This window comes from Poromitra crassiceps, assembly GCF_964638095.1.
Source record: "Poromitra crassiceps genome assembly, chromosome: 12".
Lineage (NCBI taxonomy): Eukaryota > Metazoa > Chordata > Actinopteri > Beryciformes > Melamphaidae > Poromitra > Poromitra crassiceps.
Genome location: NC_139632.1, coordinates 30,770,321 through 30,791,643, shown reverse-complemented (window position 1 = coordinate 30,791,643; position 21,323 = coordinate 30,770,321). Strand labels below are relative to the sequence as shown.

Here is a 21,323-nt window from a genome sequence, read left to right as displayed (position 1 = left end):
TGGCACAGCATTTGATCAAATGGGGGTCCGTGGTCTAGTTTGTGTCAGTTGAAGGGTTCTTGACGTGAAAATGTTTGAGAACCACTGGTCTAACCTTAATCTGAACTACCTAGCAAATAAATAATCTAGCTATAGTCATCTACAGCCTAACCTGCTCTATCCTGACCTCTCTAGGCCTCCTGGGGAAACTCTGCCTGGCCATGTGGGAGTCCACCAACAGCCGCCACGCCCCTCTGGTGCTGCACGGCCCGGCCGGCGTGGGCAAGACAGCTCTGCTGTGCAGGCTCGCCCAGGAAATGAGAAGCATCCTGGAGCCCAAGGCGGTCGTGGCAATCAGGTTGCTTTTTATCATTTCTATACTTAATTAAAGTATTCAGCAGGGAGAAATGCACATACTAGGGATGAAGATTAAATTTTATTTCCTTATCAACTGATCAGTAATGTTAACAATCAATTAATTAATTAATCATTATGTAAAAAAAACAGCTTTTAACATATAAAATAGAACATGTGGGTGTTTACATGTCTGCAGGCCTACTCTCAACAAATCAATCAACCAAGCAAACTCTTGCTGTGTTTCAAAATGTTATTACAATGTTTACAATGAATGCTGTTGTCTTTTTGGGTGTAATTCTCCCACACTGGACTTTTTGCCTGATTGCTTTCTTCTTTCTCTGTGTAAGCGCTGAAATGTAAATTTTAATGTACTAATTTACATTTATCGATCAGGTTGCTGTCCACCTGTCATCCTCTGAGCCCCGACGTCGACCACGTCCTCCGCAGCCTCTCCTTCCAGATCTGTTTGGCGTGCGGTTTGGCGCCCCCTGCCCCGCTGACCGCCAACACGCATGTGGAGCTCGTGAGGTTCTTCCAAGACCTTCTCGCCAAGGTTTCCCACCAAGGTTATTTAAGTTTTGCATTTTTCATTCGTTTTTATTATTGTTATTTTGTTTTGACTTTTTTTGTTTTCAAATGTCCGTTTAGTTTGATTGTAATTAGTTTTTAGTTAGCTAGCTTAGTTTATTTATTTTTTATTTTTTTGAGAATGCTTAGGTTTAGTTGAGTTTTTATTAGTTTCAGTGTTGGCTGTCTTTTTTTCCAGGGCGATATTCAAAAGGTCAGAAAAAGTGTAGTGTAATACAACTCAACCAAACATCATGCATTTAAAAAATGTATTCACTTAGGACAGATGAACAACTAAATTATGTGTCAGTCAGTGTGTTTGTGTCATTAACCAGAATCCACCTAAAATACTATAGGCTTATGTATGAAATCAATTAACAAAGAGGAAAACTAAAAGCATCTTCGCTAGAATTTATTTTCATAACGATAACAACTTTGCTTTCCTACCAGGCAACACGGCGCTGATCATCCTGGACTCCCTGGACCTGCTCTCTGACGACCATCAGGCTCACAAGCTCCACTGGCTGCCTGTGGAGCTGCCGCCCAACGTGCACCTGGTGCTGTCCACACGCACAGACGGCCCGATGCTCGCAGTCCTGAGGCTGAAGCTGGAGACCACGGAGAATTTCTTTGAGGTGGAGCGTCTGTCATGTGACGAGGCAAAACAGATCATGGACTCCTACATGCGAGCCTCGCGGCGAACTTTGACCCCGGAACAGGTTAGAGTAGTAATTAGAGTGTTGTGTCTATGGGCCATATCTTATGCACAAGTGCAAGGACAAATCTTTGCTAGTTTATAGCACTCAAAATCTTCCTTGGCCAATCAATAGGGGAAAATATGGATGCAATCATATCGGTGATTGCTGATCATGCATTCCTATTTTTTTACAAGCTTTATTTAATTTGTTAAATTCTTTTTACTGATTGTGCTTGGTTAGACTTCGCTAGTCACATTCTCTGTAAAGACCTCTGAGACATGTTTGTGAATCAGAGCTATAATAAATAAATGTGACTTGACTGAACAGAGTGCGGCTGTGCTGCGGAGCTTGGAGCAGAGCGGCAGTCCTCGCCACCTGAAGCTGATGCTCTCTGCTGCCGCACGCTGGACGTCCTTCACCACGCCGCGCCTGGGTGCCAGCCTGCAGGATATGATGTCACTGCACTTCCTGTCTCTCGAGGAGAAGCATGGAAAGAAGCTGGTGGGCGCCGCCTTGGGTTACATTGCTTTGGCGAGGTGAGGCAGTCATCACACAACATCAAAAAGTAACACACAACTCCTTGACAAGTCATTTAATCGGCCAGAAACGGGTCCCAGACCACAGAGAATTTCTTAAGTGAATTGGTCCTCAGGAACCGGAGTCTCTCCATACGTATAACCGAGACCATGTCGGTCAGCCACAGCTGGAAGGAAGGTGGAGAGGAGGACTTCCACTCCTTCAGCATGAGTCTCTTGGCAACAGTCGTCCCCTGAGTCAGAGACTGTTGTACAGCCGTAGGGAGGAACAGGGAGGATTCAGAGCAACCGAAGATGGCTCCTCCTCTTGCTGAAGGGTTATTTTATAGGCCTTAGAGTAACAGTCAAATATCTTGGCCCAGAATCCAGACAGGGAAGGGCAAAACCAGAAAGCATGGGATAGTGTACCCTCTAACACCTGACACCTATCACAAAGTGGTGAGAAGGAAGGGTATATCTTGTGCAGCTTAGACTTGGAATAATGAAGATGATGAGTGACTTTAAATTGGATCAGCTGGTCGCACACCTGTGTCACGTCCATGTGAAATGGATTGTAATTGTTGTTCCGGCCAGTGGATGAAGCAGTGAAATCAGCCTTATGCAGTAGATAAAACAGGGGGGGGGGACTCAGAGAAGCCCTGCCTGGCCTGCCACAGCTCAGGCGGCCCAGTGGAGACAGTGGGAGGAGCCTCGCTGTTCAGTAAATGCAATTTTCATTCCGGGTGAACAGTACCACTTTTGTCCACAGGCGCCGCTACAATCCACACGAAATGAAACTTCCTCGTAGCTGCTTTAATCTCATATTGTGCTACATTCTCAGTAATATGTTTTCGTACATTTTTGCTTCCGTGTCTAATTCTGCCGTTGTCACGAATCTGTAGGGAGGGTCTGTTAGAGGCTGAGATGCGTGATGTCATGTCGCTGGACGAGGAGGTCATCAGTGAGGTGTACAGGTACTCCCTCCCTCCGAGCCCCTCCGTGCTGCGGCTGCCCCCCCTCCTCTGGGCCCGGCTCAGACGGGACCTGGGAGAGCTGCTGCAGGAGCGGTCAGTCAGCGGGGTCGTCCTGCTCGTCCTGCAGAACAGGTAAACACCTAACTCAGCGGTGTCATCATGCTCGTCCTGCAGAACAGGTAACATCTGACTCAGCAACCTGGTCACCAGAATCAAAATGTCGGCATTTCCGGTAGCACTTTACATTACAGCTCGGTAACAACATGGTAATAGGGTAATAGTGTGATAATAATTAGGTAATGTCATGTAATTACTAAAGTAATAACCAGGTAATAGGTGTGGGAGTTTCTGTGCAATAGCCATGAATGAAAACAAACCCCCTCCCTTCTCCTACCAAACACCAGCGTTGTTTCCCAGAAAGCTTTGAGGCGGCATCACTTTTGACAAGAAAACAATCAAATCAGGGTCAAAAGTGTTAGATAGAAATACTATTTATTTTTAACACAACATGCAACGACCGGAACATGGTTGCACTGTGATGTCCACTCCAACAAGACTTTAGCTTACTTGACGTGCACTTTTTCAATAAAAACACATTTATGCCATGACTTTACATAATGTATATTTTCGCAATTGGGCTTGTTCGCAATTGTGAAAGTTAGTGTTAGCACAATACTGAGGGTGTGTGTGTGTCTGTGTGTGTGCGCGCGCAGACAGCTGCTTGAGGCAGTAGCAGCTCGGTACCTGTCAGTGGAGCCACGGGCTCAGAGACTCAGGGTTCTGGCTGACTACTTCCTGGGCCGCTGGGCGGGCAGACTCAAACCTGCGGCCCTGCCTGCCGTGTCGCTGCTGCTGGCCGACAGAAAGGTACAGCACATTCACACCAGGCTTTCAACGGCTCGTTAAAAAGTCTTAAACTGTCTAAAGTCCAATCATCTGAATTTTAGGCCTTAAAATGTATATAAAAATGTCTTAAAGTCGAGGCGAACCCGTTCGTCACGTGCATCTGAGTCCGTTTCAGACTGAAAACAAATTGAGAGGCGGACCATATATACGGTGTCGATTATTTGATTTGACAATTCTGAGGACTGGCTTCGGCATTGGCCAATCCTGACGTGTTCCACCCCAAATCAGGTGGGATTCAGCGTGTTGTCCTGCTAAGCGAGTGGGATCCGCGGAGTACCAGGCAGCCAGGCTGCTTCATGCGGAGCGAGTGGACAATCCGATGCATGGGTGCTGCCCGCTCGCCTGGAAACTCCGAGGGGCGACCCCTGACAGCCACGCTCTCGGAGGCGCGCGCCATTATCGTTATAAATGTAAATAATATTCCTGGAATGCGTGTTTTAACGAGCCAGTTACATTTCTTTGCATTCTTAGAGATTATAGATTTTGTTTTTTGTTCATGTTTCTAACAATTGGCCAAGTTAGTAGTTAGTTTATGGGATAGGAATTCTGCCAGATGACAGGCACTAGGCGCCATTTTCTACTTCATTTGGAAGAGAAAATTATCCTGAAATGAAGATTTGATTGACATGGCATGTCGTGATATGATTGGCTGAAATGGACTAGAAATTTGATAGTACTAGGTGACGTCAGCAAACTGTACATTACTGTTATCAATGAAATCTTGAAAAATTAACTTTTGATGTGAAAAAGTGTGAAAAACTAAAGAAATTAGATTTTTGTGATTATTTGGGTTATGAAGTTAACGTTATGCTGCACCTTAGGCAAGAAAATGCTGACATTAGGAGCGTTGGTGTCCCAGTGTGTTTTAATTGATCCACTTAGCTCAGAAACTTGAGTAACGAGAACGTCTAGTTCTGCTGCAGTAAAATATTTGTGTAATCTATGCATGGAAGTGATTTCAGTGTGTTTTAATTGGTCCTACGTTGTCCCAGGTGCCGCCCCAACCGCTGTGGTTTGCTCCAGGATTGGCTAACATGAGGAAGCTGCAGGAGCTGCCCTCTCACCTGCTGCACGCTCGCCTGTGGGAGGAGCTTCGACAGGAAGTCATCTGTAAGAAGCTCCGAAGCTCGGCGGCGCTTTTAAAGATGCCTGGAGTGTAGTTTTCTGCCGACTTTGGTTTCTCCTCATCAACTTTTCCCCATGGTGATAACCAGGTCATGCCACCATGCGCCACCGTGCCCCCAAACAGTGTTGCATTATGTGACCTTACGAATGTGACATTACTAATGTCATATAATGTCTCAGCGCCCACAGCGTCTTAGGCGGGAATCGAACCCAGGACCTTCTAGCTGTGAGGCGACAGCGCTACCACTGCGCCTCCATACGCCACCGTGCCGCAAACAGTGTTGCATTATGTGATCTTACTAATGTGACATTACTAATGTCATATAATGTCACTATATACTGCAAAGGCTTCCATCAATGGGCCATAGCCTCAATCACCATTGTGTTAACTCACTATCAGATAGATCAGGGATGTCAGAGATACGGCCCGCAGGCCGGATCCGGCCCGCGGGCAGGTTTCATCCGGCCCGCGAGATGTTTTGGAATATTTTTTTTTTATTATTTTTTTTATTATTTTTTATTATTATTATTATTAAATTCGCACCCCATTATCATGAACTACGTGTGGCTAATAAGCAAGCAATTGATTTTAGTAAAAAAAAAATCCAGCCCCCATGAGGTCTCTGTTGAACAAATCCGGCCCTCTACCTAATATGAGTCTGACACCCCTGAGATAGATAGTGACTTTTTTTATTTAGATGAAAATCTTTTTATTCTGAAAATAAATTTAGAATTCTGAGTTTAATGTCAGAATTCTGAACGGCCTCTTTTCCAGGACCGGGCCGTTTTAGCTTTATAATGCTTCATTTTCAGAAAATTCTGTTCAGGGTGAATTAGAAAACGTAAATCCAGCTGTAAATAAGGTCCAGGTTGTAAAAAAACTGAATTCTCCTTTAAGAGCCGTGTGCGTGTGCGTGTGTGCGTGTGCGTGTGCGCGCGTGTGTGTGTGTGTGTGTGTGTGTGTGTGTGTGTGTGTGTGTGTGTGTGTGTGTGTGTGTGTGTGTGTGTGTGTGTGCGCGTGCGTGCGTGCGTGCGTGCGTGTGCGTGCGTGTTTGTGTGTGTGTGTGCAGGTAGCGCTGACTGGCTGTACGTTAAGAGCAGGACCTGTGGACTGGCCTCTGTGATCCAGGACCTGAGTCAGTGCTCCCGCTACCTGGACTGTCCTGAGACCAGCCTGGTGCGGGACACCCTGCTCCTCATCAAACCCACCATGGACTTCCTGGACGGCCACATGGGTCAGTACCATAGAGAGCCGAAGTCGCTGTCACTTCCTGCTTCAGCACACGAACCAGCATCTGAAAAAATATGAATGGTAGTGAAGGGCGAGAGATGATACTTTTTTTTATCCCGTTAGAATTGTGCCATGAAGTACACACGGGATTTTTCCTCAATTTAAAAGATAACTTTGCATGTACTGAAACCTAACGTTTAGTTTCATATGAAACCGCTCAATCAACTACATCTCTTGTCTCGCACAACTCAATCAATCTCTCGTCTCACACACTTATACATCACACCAACACCTAATTACATATGTAATTAGACATGAACACCAATGTAATTACATTGTAATTAGATTGGTGTTCATATGTAGTTCATATGTAGTTACATGGTACCGGACCTGTAAAATGGAGTGAGTCTATTCAACTGTAGTTCATATGTAGATAAATGGTACCAGACCTGTAAAGAAGCTAAGCTAAACCAAAATGTGTGGCAAGTAAAAACATTTGATTAAGATTAGGGTAAGGGCGTCACAAAAGTTCAGCTTAGGTCGTGCTTGGGCTCGTGGTTTAATGCGTAAGGTGCTTGCCTTCCAATCTGACGACTGGTGTTCGATTAACGCTTTTCACCGTGGCCATTTTGTGTCGAAAAGGCAGGGTAAACACAGGTGCAAGCAAAACACTAATGAGGGTTTCCAACTTCCAATCAGGGAAATTGGAAACCCTCATTAGTGTTTTGCTTGCACCTGTGTTTACCCTGCCTTTTCGACACAAAATGGCCCCCGTGAAAAGGGTGTATTCCCAGTCAAACCCAGGTCAAACCACACACATTTTTAACAAGCATTTTTCTTATTTTAAAACATTAGGGTTAGGCAAGTACAACAATTTGGTTAGGGTTTGGGTATGGGTGTGGTGGTCGTGGTTAAATAAGAAAACCCTAATCTTAACCACGTCTTTATAACTTGCCACACGTTTTCAGGAAGGAGTTGCGACGACCACTCAAATGAGTTTGGGGCGTGGTTCTATCTAGACTTGGTTGGGAAAAGTATACATGCGTCCCGCTGGCACAAGGGGGCGTTTTCAGACAAAAATGGCGGCAGCGCTGTTGTCAAAAAAAGCATTGCGTTTTATCTCTTGCCTTTTATACTCTTTGGTTCACCCCTAACAGGCTTTTAAAGATCTATACGGATTATTTTGGATTGAAGCTGTCGATATATAGTTAATATTATGTGGCGATATTTAATATTTTAATATTTTATATTTTATGCCTGAAAATTCCAAATATTCAGAGTTTCCGCCAGAATTTTCATCTCATCAGGGTGGAAAAGCCTAATAATTGCAATATACACAAATGATTGAATCAAAAATATGTACAATATGAAAATAACAGAAAATTCCAAACCTCTCTCTCCTCCCATGACAGATATGTCTCTGTTCTGTACTGAGCTGTTGGCCAGGCTGCACTCCCTGGCCACACCTTTCCCCTCTGTGATTGGCAGGCTGTGCAGCCGATGTGAGGAGTGGTTGTTGACCTGTCCGGAGCCAGTCCTGGTCCCCAAGTGCACTTTCCTGCAGCCTCCAGGAGGGGCGCTGTGGCACACACTGACTGGATTCCACAGAGGTCAGAGCCATGCTATTATCTGTTTTCTTAGATACTTAACGGAAGACCTGGAACTTTTTTTCGTATACCTTTGTTCACCACAGACCTTATTTCATGTATTTAACTGAAATTCCCATACAAAAATCCCATTGGCTTTTACACGTAAGAACCAGGAAGTGCAGGGACTTCTGGGTAAGCCTACAAAAATAGATCATCATAGAGCTGGCTATCGGTACTTTTTTTTCTTTTTTAAACGTTATCAACATATGAACAAAACAAACAGACAAGCTCAGACACGGGAAAGGAAAACAAAGAAAAACATACATGTGATATCAACAATTGTGATGCTACCGTCCATATAGGATGCTTATGTGTTTGTAAGAGATGCTGTGCGTGGGGTCCCACGCGAGGCGTTTAATAGGAGCCAGCCGGGCAAGTCACCCATTGCCTCCAACCTCGTCGAGGTAGGCTAGAGACGAGTCCCAAATAGTTAGAAACTTTTTAAGTGAGTTGGTTCTCAGGGATCTGAGCCTCTCCATCCTTATATCAGAGATCACATCCGTCAACCACAGTTGGAAAGAAGGTGAGGAAGGGGACTTCCATTCTTTCAGAATCCGTTTTTTGGCAACAGTTGTCCCCAGTGTCAGAGACTGTGTGTGTGTGTGTGTGTGTGTGTGTGTGTGTGTGTGTGTGTGTGTGTGTGTGCGCGCGCGCATGTGTGCAGGAGTCCTCTGCCTGGATGTGGGTCTGGAGGCGGAGCTTCTGGCCGCTGGGTCGGACGACGGCACGGTGACGGTCTGGAGCCTCGCCGACCTGGAGCTCACACACACACTGCTGGGACACACAGGTGACTCTGCGCACGCTTGCGTGTGTGTATGTGTGTGTGTTATCGAGTAATCTGTCGATTATACCGGTATATTATACCAGTAGTAACGTTAGCATTTGCCGGCAGCAGCAAACGTTAGCTAAGCAAGCTAACCAATCAGCACTATCAGACAATAGTGTTGCGTGACAAGCAGACTTACCAAATGTTTCCAATACATGTCCGGTATAATCCATACTGTGTTTATGATCGCTGTTCCGCTGACAGAAATGCACTTTTACAATGCCCAACACTAATGTTACCGGTAACTTCTCCACTGCTCCCATGTCCTTATGGAAACCAGACAGCATCTCCAGTCTAATACATTGACGTCCATACAGTCCGTAGCATCAAAGAATGCGTTATGCATACTTGAAACATGTCGGTTAGGGATAAATATATATATATATTCTCTCGTCTTGCCAACAAGATGACTGACTTATTTGGGACTCTGTGTTTATTTGAAGTTTTATGGTATCTGTGTTCTGCAGCTGCGGTTCTGTCCGTCAAAGTGATTGATGGGTCGGGCCACTGCCTGTCATTGGCTGCTGACGGCTCTCTGAGGAGGTGGAGCCTGCGGACCGGCAGAGAGCTTTTCTGCATTCAGGAGGCGGGACCTGTTGACTCCGCCCCTTCCTCAGTCCACCTCCACCTGTCTGACCAGAAACACCTCATCTTCGTTTACACCAGGACACAAGTACTACTACTACCACTACTGATAATACTACTACTACTCTAACATTTGTCATTTGTGCACCAGTTACTAGAATATTTATGAATGGTTTATCATTTACCAATCTACAGAAGTTGATGTTGCAATCCTTACCTGGTTTAGTCCCTGGAAACCAAAATCCACAAAAACCTTCTAACTATTAAATTTAGGGTCTTATGTGAGTAATTGTGTGCCTCAGAAAATAGTTGACATTACTTCCAACCCTAACCCCAAAAATCGACACTTTTCTACAAGGTCTGGATTTCCATTTCCTCATTGAAGAGAGCGGTGCGCGCGGTGCTAAAATGCATGATCTTATCACATCATAAGATTTAATTGAATCACACACACGCATGCACGCACGCGTGCACACACACACTGACACACACACAGTAGCGCTATGCACTTGCAGCGGCAGAGATCTCTTCCTCTCTGTCAGTAGGCTATGCACCGAGCAACGCGCCAACACACACACACACACACACACACTCCATCTCTCTCTCCTTCTCTCTCTCTCTCACCATTTCCCTCTCTCTCTCGGAGGAGGAGGAGACCTGCTGCAGACTGGACACGCCCACACAGTCCGCGGGAGAAAATACACTCTAAAATCTAATTGATTCTCATGACTTTTGCCATGACTGTCAAACCTAAATTTATATACTTTGCGACGTTCATCATCGTTCAAATTTGGCTGGTGGCTTATTAACATAGGTTCCTGTGATGTGATGAACTCAAAATGCTAAATAAAAAAAAAAATCTGCCCCGTTCCGTCCTGCCCCGAATACCTAACCCCACCCTGCCCCTGCCCTTTCTTAACCTCCACATGTGTCTGTCCAACACCTGTCCTTAGTTATGTTACATGTTTAGCTGTTAATTGTAAAGCGTCTTTGAGTATTAAGAAAAGCGCTATATAAGACCGATTATTATTATTATTATTATTATTACATTCTCATTCCCAACGTATCCTAATTTGACTATTTGTCAAGTCCCTCGGCATCACTGTACCGACATGAAAGGTCGGCTACCCTTGACATTTTTGGACGCGTAGGCTCGTCCAACAAACACCATCTGAACATTCAAATAAGCCGGGGCATGCTAAGGCCGTGTGTCCATATAGAAAGAAGCTATATGGACACACGGCCTAAGGGTGTAGGGGGCAGGGTGGCGGAGGTGTAAAACGCTTGCCTTTCACGCTGGATTCGGTTAGATTCCCATTGTGTTCAAAGTCCTAGAAACCTATACTACTTTGTTTATTGTTTGGGCTTTTCCTTCGTCCCTTATAATTTAAGGGTTGCCCACAGCTTTTGGGTGTGTGTCATCCAATTTTTGTCTTAAAATAACCCTTTTCGACCTCGTCTACCAGTCTTTGCACTTTGTTTCTGAGGGCTTTTGATTTAATATAAAGATCTGGTACACTGATTCTCCTATATTGTTTTATTACCTTATTCCTTCGACGGATAGCGTCCAGAATTTCTTTGTTTATCCAAGGTTGAGTCCTCTGTTTGATCCTTACCTATTTCAATGGAGCAACTCTATCTAAGGCCTGGAGGAATTTACTTTGGAAGTGATTCCATGCTACATCACAGCTTTTCATGACACTAGACCAGTCCATACTATTAAGCAAATCCTTGAACTTATCACTGTCAGACCCTCTTAGGCTTCTACTACCGACGCCATTGGGACATGAAAGTGCGTTGCCTGATCTCTGTTCAGATTGACTTGTTGACTTGCAGGTGAAAGCCTGGAAGCTGGAGACTGCAGAGCTGCTCTTCAGCACCAGCGACAGTCAGTCTGTGGTTCTGGGGGTTTTGGGGGAAGCCGTGGTCTCTGTGTCAGACTCTGGCCTGCTCAGGATATCCCATCCTGCCAACGGGACCAAGGCAGTGGAGACCCAGCTGGAAAACTCACAGAGAGGTTTGACCCTCGTCAGCTCCGTTACATCTCCCAAACGTGGGAGACTGTTGCTGGTCTCTAAAGAAGGCTTCCTCTATCAGGTACTTGTGTTGATGCATTGGTTTGACTCTTCCTATGGAATGCCAAAGTCACACCCTCTTCCGCGTTCTGTATACGACTTCATCCCCCATTCATTTTTTCCATAGACATTTAGAGAAATGCTTATAAAAAAGAGTTTTACTTGGTCAAACCCAGCAATTCAGCTATATTCAGAATCACGAGAGACCACAGAACATTTCCCTGAGACCAAAACTAAAATACAAAAAAAAGTCAGTCAGATGTTCTATGCTCTCTTTTGATTATTGGTTTGACCAAGTAAAACTCTTTTTCTAAGGAATGGAAAAATTTAATTCCTTAAGTTGTATGTAGAAACAGGAAGAGGGCGTGACTTTGGCACTCTATTGCCGTGACTTTCTTCAGCGACACATTGTCATTCCCAAATCATCAAATACTGATGTTTGGGGCATCTGGGTAGTGCAGTGGTAGATTCCCTACCTACCAACACGAGGGTTGCAGGTTCAAGGCCCCATGTTACCTCCAGCTTGGCCGGGCGTCCAGGCACAATTGGCGTTCTGTGGGTGGGAAGCTGGATTAACGGTATGTGTTCCTGGTCGCTGCACTAGTGCCTCCTCTGGTCCGTCGGGGTGCCTGAAAAAGCACTAGTTAGGTTAGCACAATGAATAGTAGTCAACGGTATTTCTAGCCTACCTCTGTTAACATGAGCAAAAATGTAAAAAAAAAAAAAAAAAAAAGCATAAAAAAACTGGCATAATCCAAGTCTCCACAAGCTCTGAGAGATCCCAGGTTGACTTGAAAATACATCATACACCCTGTTTTCAGCTGAAATCTGCCCTGTAGCCAGCTGCATATGGCTATATTTCTGTTAAAACAGGCTGTAAATGATGTCTTTTCAAGTCAAGTTGGCATCTCAGGACTTGGATTATGCCAGGTAAGCAGTATGGACGCAACCCCCCCCCCCACTGTTTCTTCTTATATTAATGGGGCAGGCTGGCCATACCATTGAATACCATTCATCGTGCTAAGCTAACTAGCGCTCTGTATTTTTCTACTATACATGCACAGAGAAGAGAAGGTCTTACTATTGGGAAGATGTCAAATAGGCGAATCTCCCAAAATGTTGGCGTGTTCCTTTAAAACACAGTCTACAGTTCTGCGGTTCTCATCCAAACAGCATTGAGTTGTTGTGTTGCTGACTCCGATCACAGACGTTCTCCCTCCTGCTCTGTACAGATCTCCAGGACGGGGAACCAGACAGCCGTCAAGTTCCCTCTGGTTCCTTCACTGCTGACACTCACTGACGACGAGAGAATCCTGTTAGCAGGTAGGACTGTTACACTCACTGACGACAAGAGAATCCTATTAGCAGGTAGGACTGTTACGCTCACTGACGACTGTTACACTCACTGACGACGAGAGAATCCTGTTAGCAGGTAGGACTGTTACACTCACAGACGACGAGAGAATCCTGTTAGCAGGTAGGACTGTTACACTCACAGACGACGAGAGAATCCTGTTAGCAGGTAGGACTGTTACACTCACTGACGACTGTTACGCTCACTGACGACGAGAGAATCCTGTTAGCAGGTAGGACTGTTACACTCACTGACAACGAGAGAATCCTGTTAGCAGGTAGGACTGTTACACTCACTGACGACTGTTACACTCACTGACGATGAGAGAATCCTGTTAGCTGGAAGGACTGTTACACTCACTGACAACGAGAGAATCCTGTTAGCAGGTAGGACTGTTACACTCACTGACAACGAGAGAATCCTGTTAGCAGGTAGGACTGTTACACTCACTGACGACTGTTACACTCACTGACGATGAGAGAATCCTGTTAGCAGGTAGGACTGTTACGCTCACTGACGATGAGAGAATCCTGTTAGCAGGTAGGACTGTTACATCACTGACGACGAGAGAATCCTGTTAGCAGGTAGGACTGTTACGCTCACTGACGATGAGAGAATCCTGTTAGCAGGTAGGACTGTTACATCACTGACGACGAGAGAATCCTGTTAGCAGGTAGGACTGTTACACTCACTGAGGACAAGAGAATCCTGTTAGCAGGTAGGACTGTTACACTCATTGACGACAAGAGAATCCTGTTAGCAGGTAGGACTGTTACACTCACTGACGGTGAGAGAATCCTGTTAGCAGGTAGGACTGTTACACTCACTGACGACGAGAGAATCCTGTTAGCAGGTAGGACTGTTACACTCACTGACGACGAGAGAATCCTGTTAGCAGGTTGGACTGTTACGCTCACTGACGATGAGAGAATCCTGTTAGCAGGTAGGACTGTTACATCACTGACGACGAGAGAATCCTGTTAGCAGGTAGGACTGTTACACTCACTGACGACAAGAGAATCCTGATAGCAGGTAGGACTGTTACACTCACTGACGACAAGAGAATCCTGTTAGCAGGTAGGACTGTTACACTCACTGACGACGAGAGAATCCTGTTAGCAGGTAGGACTGTTACGCTCACTGACTAGGCTAGGAGAAGGCTGCTATGGATTTGTGCCGGCAACCTCCCTGTGTGTTATATGGACTTAGGGCCTGTGTCCACCTAGCGTCTTTTCATCAGCTCCGGCGTCTTTTTTCAGTTGTTTCCAATGAGGAGCGAGCATATGCGGGCGCACACGGACATCTAGAGAAAGTGCGCTGCGCCCAGCGTCTATTTTCACAGCGCTGCCGCGTTTTTGTGCGCCCGACTCCCAGCGCTTCCAGCTGAAAATATTTTAACTTTTCAGAAAGACGCTGGTGTCGGGTGCTGCTTTTCTGGCAACTTAATCATGGAGAAACTATCGCAACAGAGACAGAAAGGCTCAATTGTGGGAGCAGATTGGCTAGACACTTGATATTTCTGGTGAGTGTTGAGCTAAATCACTGTATGTGTGTTGTTTGCTAATGTTAGCTGTCAGCTATCAAGCTACTACCGCACTGAACTAACGTTAGTTTCAGACTGCTTCCTTGTATAATTGTGCGCTGCGATCAGCGCTTCCCAGCGTACTTCCAGCGTTTAACGGTCGGAAAAGGACGCTAGATGGACACACGGCCTAACTTGTGTTAGCAACCTATGTTTACACTGACATGATGGGGAGGAGCTAACACTGGCATGAGGGGGGAGCAGATGATCACTTCTGGGTGAACTATTCCTTTAACCCGTGGGACACAAGAACTTTCAGAGTGTGTTCGTTCTCAGTGAGACCATCGACAGACTCGAACCTGTCGCCCCCTGCAGGCTGTGAGCGCACGCTGAGCCTGTTTAACGTGGAGAGAGAGTCTCTGGACAGATTCCTGCAGCTGCAGCACGATGACGAGGTGCTGTCCGCCTGCGTGTCTCCAGACAGCCGGCTGCTCGTGTCCGGAGCTGCAGACCACCTCATACGAGTAAGAACCATAGTTAGAGAATTTTAGCAAAATGCTTGGACCATCTGCGAAAAAATTTACTACCAATAATAGCTTTCTTCACCACTGTGTTCTTATAGGTGTCTAGAATCACCTCTCAATTAGTGCAAACCCAAATCCTCGTGGAAAATCCTGGAGAGCCAATCAAAGTTAAGGTGCCCCGAGGGCTTGGGTGAAAAATATGATAAAAATTAAAAGTCTAAAATGAACTTGTGGGGTGTCTAACTAGGGGTTTTCAGGGGTGCTGAATCCATTCCAAACATTATTTCTGAGTAAAAATGTCTCCCTGACCATATGATATTGGTTATTGTTATGTAAAGCACAGTGTATAATCTCCAGGATTTTCCACGAGGATTTGGGTTTGCACTAATTGAGAGGTGATTCTAGACACCTATAAGAACACATTGGTGAAGAAAGCTATTGGTAGTAAATTTTTTCACAGATGGTCCAAGCATTTTGCTAAAATTCTCTAACTACCAAACTAATATGGTACCAGTCTCACAAAGTTTTGTGAATTTGGGGGGTGGGGGGGATCTTAAATCCTCCTTTAAGATCATAATTCACGTCCAACTTCCTTACTATCAATAAGCAGTATTTAGGAGGTTCTTGAAGGGAAATGTTAATGGCAGATCACGGCAGGAACTGATGGTGGCAGTCATGCTGTCACTCATTGGCTGCGATTCTGCGATTGAAATCGCCTCGCGCAGGAAGCCGCTCTGAATATACAAACTTCCAGATGAAACTTACGTTACAGGTATAGTCTGTGACGTCACGTTGAATGCTGGGTTCACGCAGGCTGTGTGTGTGTGTGTGTGTGTGTGTGTGAGAAAATACACAATGAACAGATAAAAACCCATACACCAGTATTAAAATAGTTGGGGAATTAAAAAACAAATTATAAGGCCATGTTCAGACTAGGAGGCCAAATCTGATTTGTGAACTTCAATGACCTATTAATGATTCTATCCAGATTGGTTTTATGAGTCTGGATGCTCCAAGTCTGATTTGTGTCACTTGTGCCAAACCACATATGGAGGTAGTTTCCAATCTGCTTTTGACTGATGTGACTTCAGTGTGGACGCGCTGATCACCCAAATCAGATTTGAGAGTGTCTTTTGCAGGGGGCGGGGACTTGAAGAGCAGAGAGCAGACATGCAAACACTGCCAGAAACATTGTATGTTGGCTCATTGGCTCATTGTATCTGGACACCCATATCCGACTTGAACACTTGCCCAAATCAGATTTGTGGCAGTGCGGACACACTCCCAAATCAGATTTGGGAAACCAATCAAGATAACGATGATTAATGAGTTTAGCAGCAAATTGGATTTGCCTGTAATGTAAACATGGCCTAAGTGTGTGTGTGTGTGTGTGTGTATGTGTGTTTCTGTGTCTGTGCGTGCGTGCGCGAGGTGTGGTCAGTAACCACGGGGGTCCTGCTTGACACTCTGTGTGGGACAGACGCCCCCGTGTCGTCTCTGGCTCTGTATCGCGGCCTGATGGTGTCGGCCTCGCACGGCGCGCCCTGCGTGCGCCTGTGGACTCTGAAGTACGACACGCGCCACAGACCCACTCCACACATCCCGGCCGGCTGTCAGCACGTCACCCTGACCCAAGACTGTGACACCATCTACTACACCCGAGAGGAGAGCCCAGGGGAGATCATCTGCTGGAACAACATCACAGGTCACATGAGGGGGATGAGGGGTTGGGGGTTCACCAGAATCGCCACGATATATTAGCACGATACTTAGGTCACGATACAATATTGTTGCGATCTTAACAATATTGCGATAAATTGTGATTTGTTACCTTTTTTCAACTGCAAATGTCCCCAAAGGAGAAAAAAAACTTTGTCAACATCTGTTTTATCCAATAAGATAATGTCCAGTCTGTTCATCTCACTTCAGTCATTTTTATTGAAGCAAAATGGGATTGTCAAGCAGACAGACTGACCAACACTGTTATAAAAGCCTGCCATAAATGTTGCATGCACTTGACAATTGATATCATAAAATATCACGATACTTGGCATTCGTGCGATACGATATATTGCCACACAAAATATTGTGATACTAAGCTGTATCGACCCCCCCCCCCCCTACAGGTCACACAGGGGTTAAAGCTCAAACCTTTCATTTCAGGCTGTTCTCATTCCCAACGCGTCCGACTATTTTTCAGGACCCTTGGCATCAGTTCTTAATGCACAGGGGATGGTTTCTCCTCATTTTTGGACATGCAAGGTAGTCCAATGACTGTATATGTATATACTCTGTATCAGAGTATGATAGGAATTCTAGTACCGTGACAACTCTAATTGGACCTTCTGATAAGCATAGCCCCTCCCCCTGCTCTCTGCTCTGCATGCAGGCTCTCCCTCTGAGGTGTTGACCCTTTCCCCCTGCTCTCTGCTTTCCGTGCAGGCTCTCCCTCGGAGGTGTTGGGGGCGTCTGCGGAGGTGTGCTGTCTGGAGGTGGCTCAGCAGAAGCGGCTGCTGTTCTGCGGCCTGAAGTCGGGCACCATCTTGATCTACCCCCTGGCCTTGCCCCAGGAGACCCTGTGCATCCCGCCTCCTCCCAGCCTGCCCCGAGTGCTCTGCCTGGCCACCGACCCGCAGGAGAGGCGCATGGCTGCGGCCTACGAGGACGCGGTGTGTACGGCCAGCCATTTTAACATTCAATCAGTTCCTCGAGGATTTCGCTGAGTTTTTTGTGTGATTGTTGCGATCAAAAATGCTTCATTTTGTAGCGGCTTTTCTAAAAAGAAATTGCAATGAAATTTGTCAATTTTTATATTATGTTTTTGCAGTTAAATTTCTTCTAACAACTACCTAATGGCAACTTTTCTCAAAAGTTGCAATGGAATTTGCATGCCCCCCGATTTGGGGGGGCAGGTGCTCATGTGGAAAAAAGGGCACCCCTCATAAAAAATAAAGTTACATATATATATATATAGTCAGGCCTGGATTAAGTGTGGTGCCCGAGGCTGACCACACTTGAAGTGTTCCCTCATTCCACTTTACATGTTAAAAACATGAAATTTACTATGGCAATAAAGACCACGGATTTGCATGAACTTATTGCTAAAGTAAAAGTGGAGAAAATTTTCCAAGGACCCCTCCTAATCGTAACACCGATTAAGCATGCGTCATATAGAGTGGAGTACAATATGATCTGAACAGAGACATCTTCACTTCATCTGTACAATATCTCAAACTTACAACTAGTAATCAGTTGCAGATTAGAGCCTGACCGATACTGGATTTTTGAGGCCGTTACCGATACCGATTTTAGGGAGTAAAAAAATGCCGATATCAATATATCGGCCGATATTCTTATATTAAATATACGCATTATATTACACAATGTTTTTGCAATGATCCCTCAAATATCAAACACTTGACAAAGATATGACTTGACATAACTTGAGATAATGTAGTCAGGATATTTTACAGCTTATCAATAAACTTTATTGTCCAAAATGACATCAATGCAATGAAACAGTAAACTGAACTGGGAATTTAACTATTATAAATAACTAGAAATACAAAAGCACAAATAGAACAAATATAAAATATAACTTGAATTAAAGTCGAGCTGAACCCAAAAATGACTTTTCTTTTCTTCTAGTTCAAATACCTGGGTATGCAGTGCACCTATTTAATAATGTATGCAAACAAAATCACAACAATCTAATTTCTTTAGTTTTTCACACTTTTTCACATCAAAAGTTCATTTTTCAAGATTTCATTGATAACAGTATGTACAGTTTGCTGACGTCACCCTGTACTATCAAATTTCTACCCCATTTCAACCAATAATATCACGACATGCAGCTGTCAATCAAATCTTCATTTCTGGATCATTTTCTCTTCCAAATAAAGTAGAAAATGGCGCCTAGTGCCTGTCATCTGGCAGAATTCCTATCCCATAAACTAACTACTAACTTGGCCAATTGTTAGAAACATGAACAACAAACAAAAACTATAATCTCGAAGAATGCAAAGAAATGTAACTGGCTCGTTAAAACGCGCATTCCAGGGATATCGTATTTACAGAAATAGCGTAAAAGGCGCGCGCTTGAGAGCGTTTGAGAGCGTGGTTGTCAGGGGTCTCCCCTCGGAGATTCCAGGCGGGCGGGCAGCACCCATTCATCGGATTGTCCGCTCCCTCCGCACGAAGCAGCTGGCTGCCTGGTACTCCGCGGATCCCACTCGCGTAGCACGACAACACGCTGAATCCCACTCGATTTGGGGGTGGAACACGCCATGATTGGCCAAAGCCCAATCCAGTCCCCAGAATTGTCAAATAAAATCATCGACATGATACTATGACCCGCCTCTCAACCTGTCATCTTAGACAAACTATGTTTTCAGTCTGAAACGGACTCATTATGCACGTAACGAACAGGTTCAGTTCGACTTTAAGAACAAATATCAAATATACACAACATGTTGCCTATGACTTAAAAAATACAAAATAAAAAAATATCGGCATATCGGCCAACATATCGGCCGATACCGATATATTCGCAATGTGAGCATGTGTGTGTGTGCGCACGTGTTTAGGTCTGACTCCAGTTGGGTTGCGTTTGGCCATGATTAGGTGTAGCGGTGCCTGGCGGCGATCGGCACTCTACTGAGTGCACTTTTCTAGTTGATATCTGTCATGTTAATTCCGGATAGTCAGATGTAACCATTAAAAATGTGAAAATGGCTTCCCATAGGTGTGTCTCTTTGAGATCACAGACCGGGACAGCTTCCCCACGGTGGAGGGGCCCCTGCACAGGGTCCCCCTGTCCCTCCTCCACTCGCCCGTCTCCTCCATGGCGCTCCTGTTCGACCGCAGGCTGCTGTACGGGACCGTCTGTGGGGAGGTGACCCTGCTGGACTTCCGGAGCGGAGGCACCTCGGCCCTGGAGCCGCACCCCAGCAGAGTGACCTGCGTGACTGCCGGGAACTGGGGCCGCCACGCCCTGGTGGGCTCTGAGGACGCCGTGCAGAGGCTGTGGGCGCTCAGCCCGCTGGCGCTCGACCACACCATGGAGTACAAGGTCAGTACAACACAAAGTATTTATGACTATTCCTCTTTGTGATTAGCGGTCATGCCTTCAGGCAGTAAGCCTCAGGAGGCCATGTTTGCTCGTGAAACCTGGAACCAGAAAGCTCAGCTTCGACGCCCCTCCATGTTGGACGATCAAGTCAGGGAAATTGCAATTCTAGAGGCAGCACAAATCGGCAAGAGTTGTGACGTTTCTTCCTTTTTTCCGTCAACTACAACGCAGTCCCTGATTGGCCTGGTTCTGTCATCAGCTACGACAGAGTTCCTGATTGGTCCAGTTACATTGTAATTTCAGGAAATCGCCGCATGCGGCTGGAAGTCGAGACTGAATGTGAGCTTGCGTTATCAGGAGGGTTTTACTATGGCTACAGAGTGAGGTTGATGGTTTTGTCTGCTTGCCCAAAAACCTTCAGGCGCCCCTCACACTCCAAGCCATCGTGTCAGACCTCTCCTGTCTTCCTGTTCATGCTCAGGGGTTCGTCTTCGAGGGTGTGCTGTCTGCCGCCTTCTCTGAGAGTGACCAGTTCGTCTTCACAGGATCTCAGGACAGAACGCTCAAAGTCTGGGACGTCACCACCGGTAGGTCCTCAGGTGCCTGCACACACTAAAGTGACAATTAGTCTTACCTACCTGTTAGGAGGGTCTTAAAGGGATAGTTCACTCTTTTTTTTTAAAGTCTAGCCCTATTTGCTACTTACCAATGGTGGTGTTGATTGGTAGAGTTCTTTCTCAGCGCAATCCATCCTGTTCCTCATTAGCTCTGGAAAGGGTTAGGGTTTACCCTGCCTTTTTGACACAAAATGGCCCCAGTGAGAAGGGTCTATTTAGTCTTTCTTCTTTCCCAGGAAACCTGCTGTACGTGCAGTACGTCTACGCGCCAGTGGTTAAAATGCTGAACTGCAGGAATGGCTTGGTGGCATTAACACAGCAGGGCTTCGTTATTAAAGAGGCGTTCCGGTGTCCGGAGCACATCAGCCCAGAACACAACCCTCTGAGGAACGTCAAGGCACAGTACCGGGTCACCTCCAGGCAGAAGAACCAGGACAGCCCCGACACCTCCCTGTCAGACCTCCAGGAGTACAACCCGGCCCAGTTCAACCTCAACTTCATGAGCATGCTCAGAACCAAACAGTCCTCCACCTGTCACATACTGTAGGTTTAGTTATTTGGTCTTTGGTTCCAGGCATTCTTGAAGCAATTCCAGGAGTGCTTAAGGGGGGTTCTACTTGTAACTGGTCTATGAGGAAGTTCCAGGGTTCTTGAGGAGATTCCTTGATCCAGTAGGTCTTGAGTAGGGCTGGGTATTGGCAAGGACCGATACTATACGTGTCACGGTACAAACACTACAATAGGTCAT

At 45.7% G+C, this 21,323-nt stretch overlaps 1 protein-coding gene across 1 annotated transcript in view; it reads left to right on the top strand.

Annotated features, from left to right (window-relative positions):
* The window catches only part of nwd1 (NACHT and WD repeat domain containing 1), a gene marked incomplete at both ends in the record, with an annotated part of 28,831 nt that extends 7,709 nt beyond the window's left edge, over positions 1-21,122 (top strand). The window contains 19 exons of the mRNA XM_083647323.1: positions 175-337; positions 730-902; positions 1,354-1,622; positions 1,929-2,137; positions 3,019-3,222; positions 3,804-3,957; positions 4,989-5,106; positions 6,192-6,356; positions 7,765-7,962; positions 8,666-8,788; positions 9,295-9,500; positions 11,249-11,509; positions 12,720-12,855; positions 14,700-14,887; positions 16,319-16,592; positions 17,330-17,556; positions 19,632-19,958; positions 20,440-20,545; positions 20,812-21,122. Of these exons, the coding sequence (XP_083503449.1) occupies positions 175-337; positions 730-902; positions 1,354-1,622; positions 1,929-2,137; positions 3,019-3,222; positions 3,804-3,957; positions 4,989-5,106; positions 6,192-6,356; positions 7,765-7,962; positions 8,666-8,788; positions 9,295-9,500; positions 11,249-11,509; positions 12,720-12,855; positions 14,700-14,887; positions 16,319-16,592; positions 17,330-17,556; positions 19,632-19,958; positions 20,440-20,545; positions 20,812-21,122 (3,812 nt within the window). The remainder of the gene's footprint in view (positions 1-174; positions 338-729; positions 903-1,353; positions 1,623-1,928; positions 2,138-3,018; positions 3,223-3,803; positions 3,958-4,988; positions 5,107-6,191; positions 6,357-7,764; positions 7,963-8,665; positions 8,789-9,294; positions 9,501-11,248; positions 11,510-12,719; positions 12,856-14,699; positions 14,888-16,318; positions 16,593-17,329; positions 17,557-19,631; positions 19,959-20,439; positions 20,546-20,811) is intronic.
* Between the last annotated feature and the right edge of the window lie 201 nt (positions 21,123-21,323).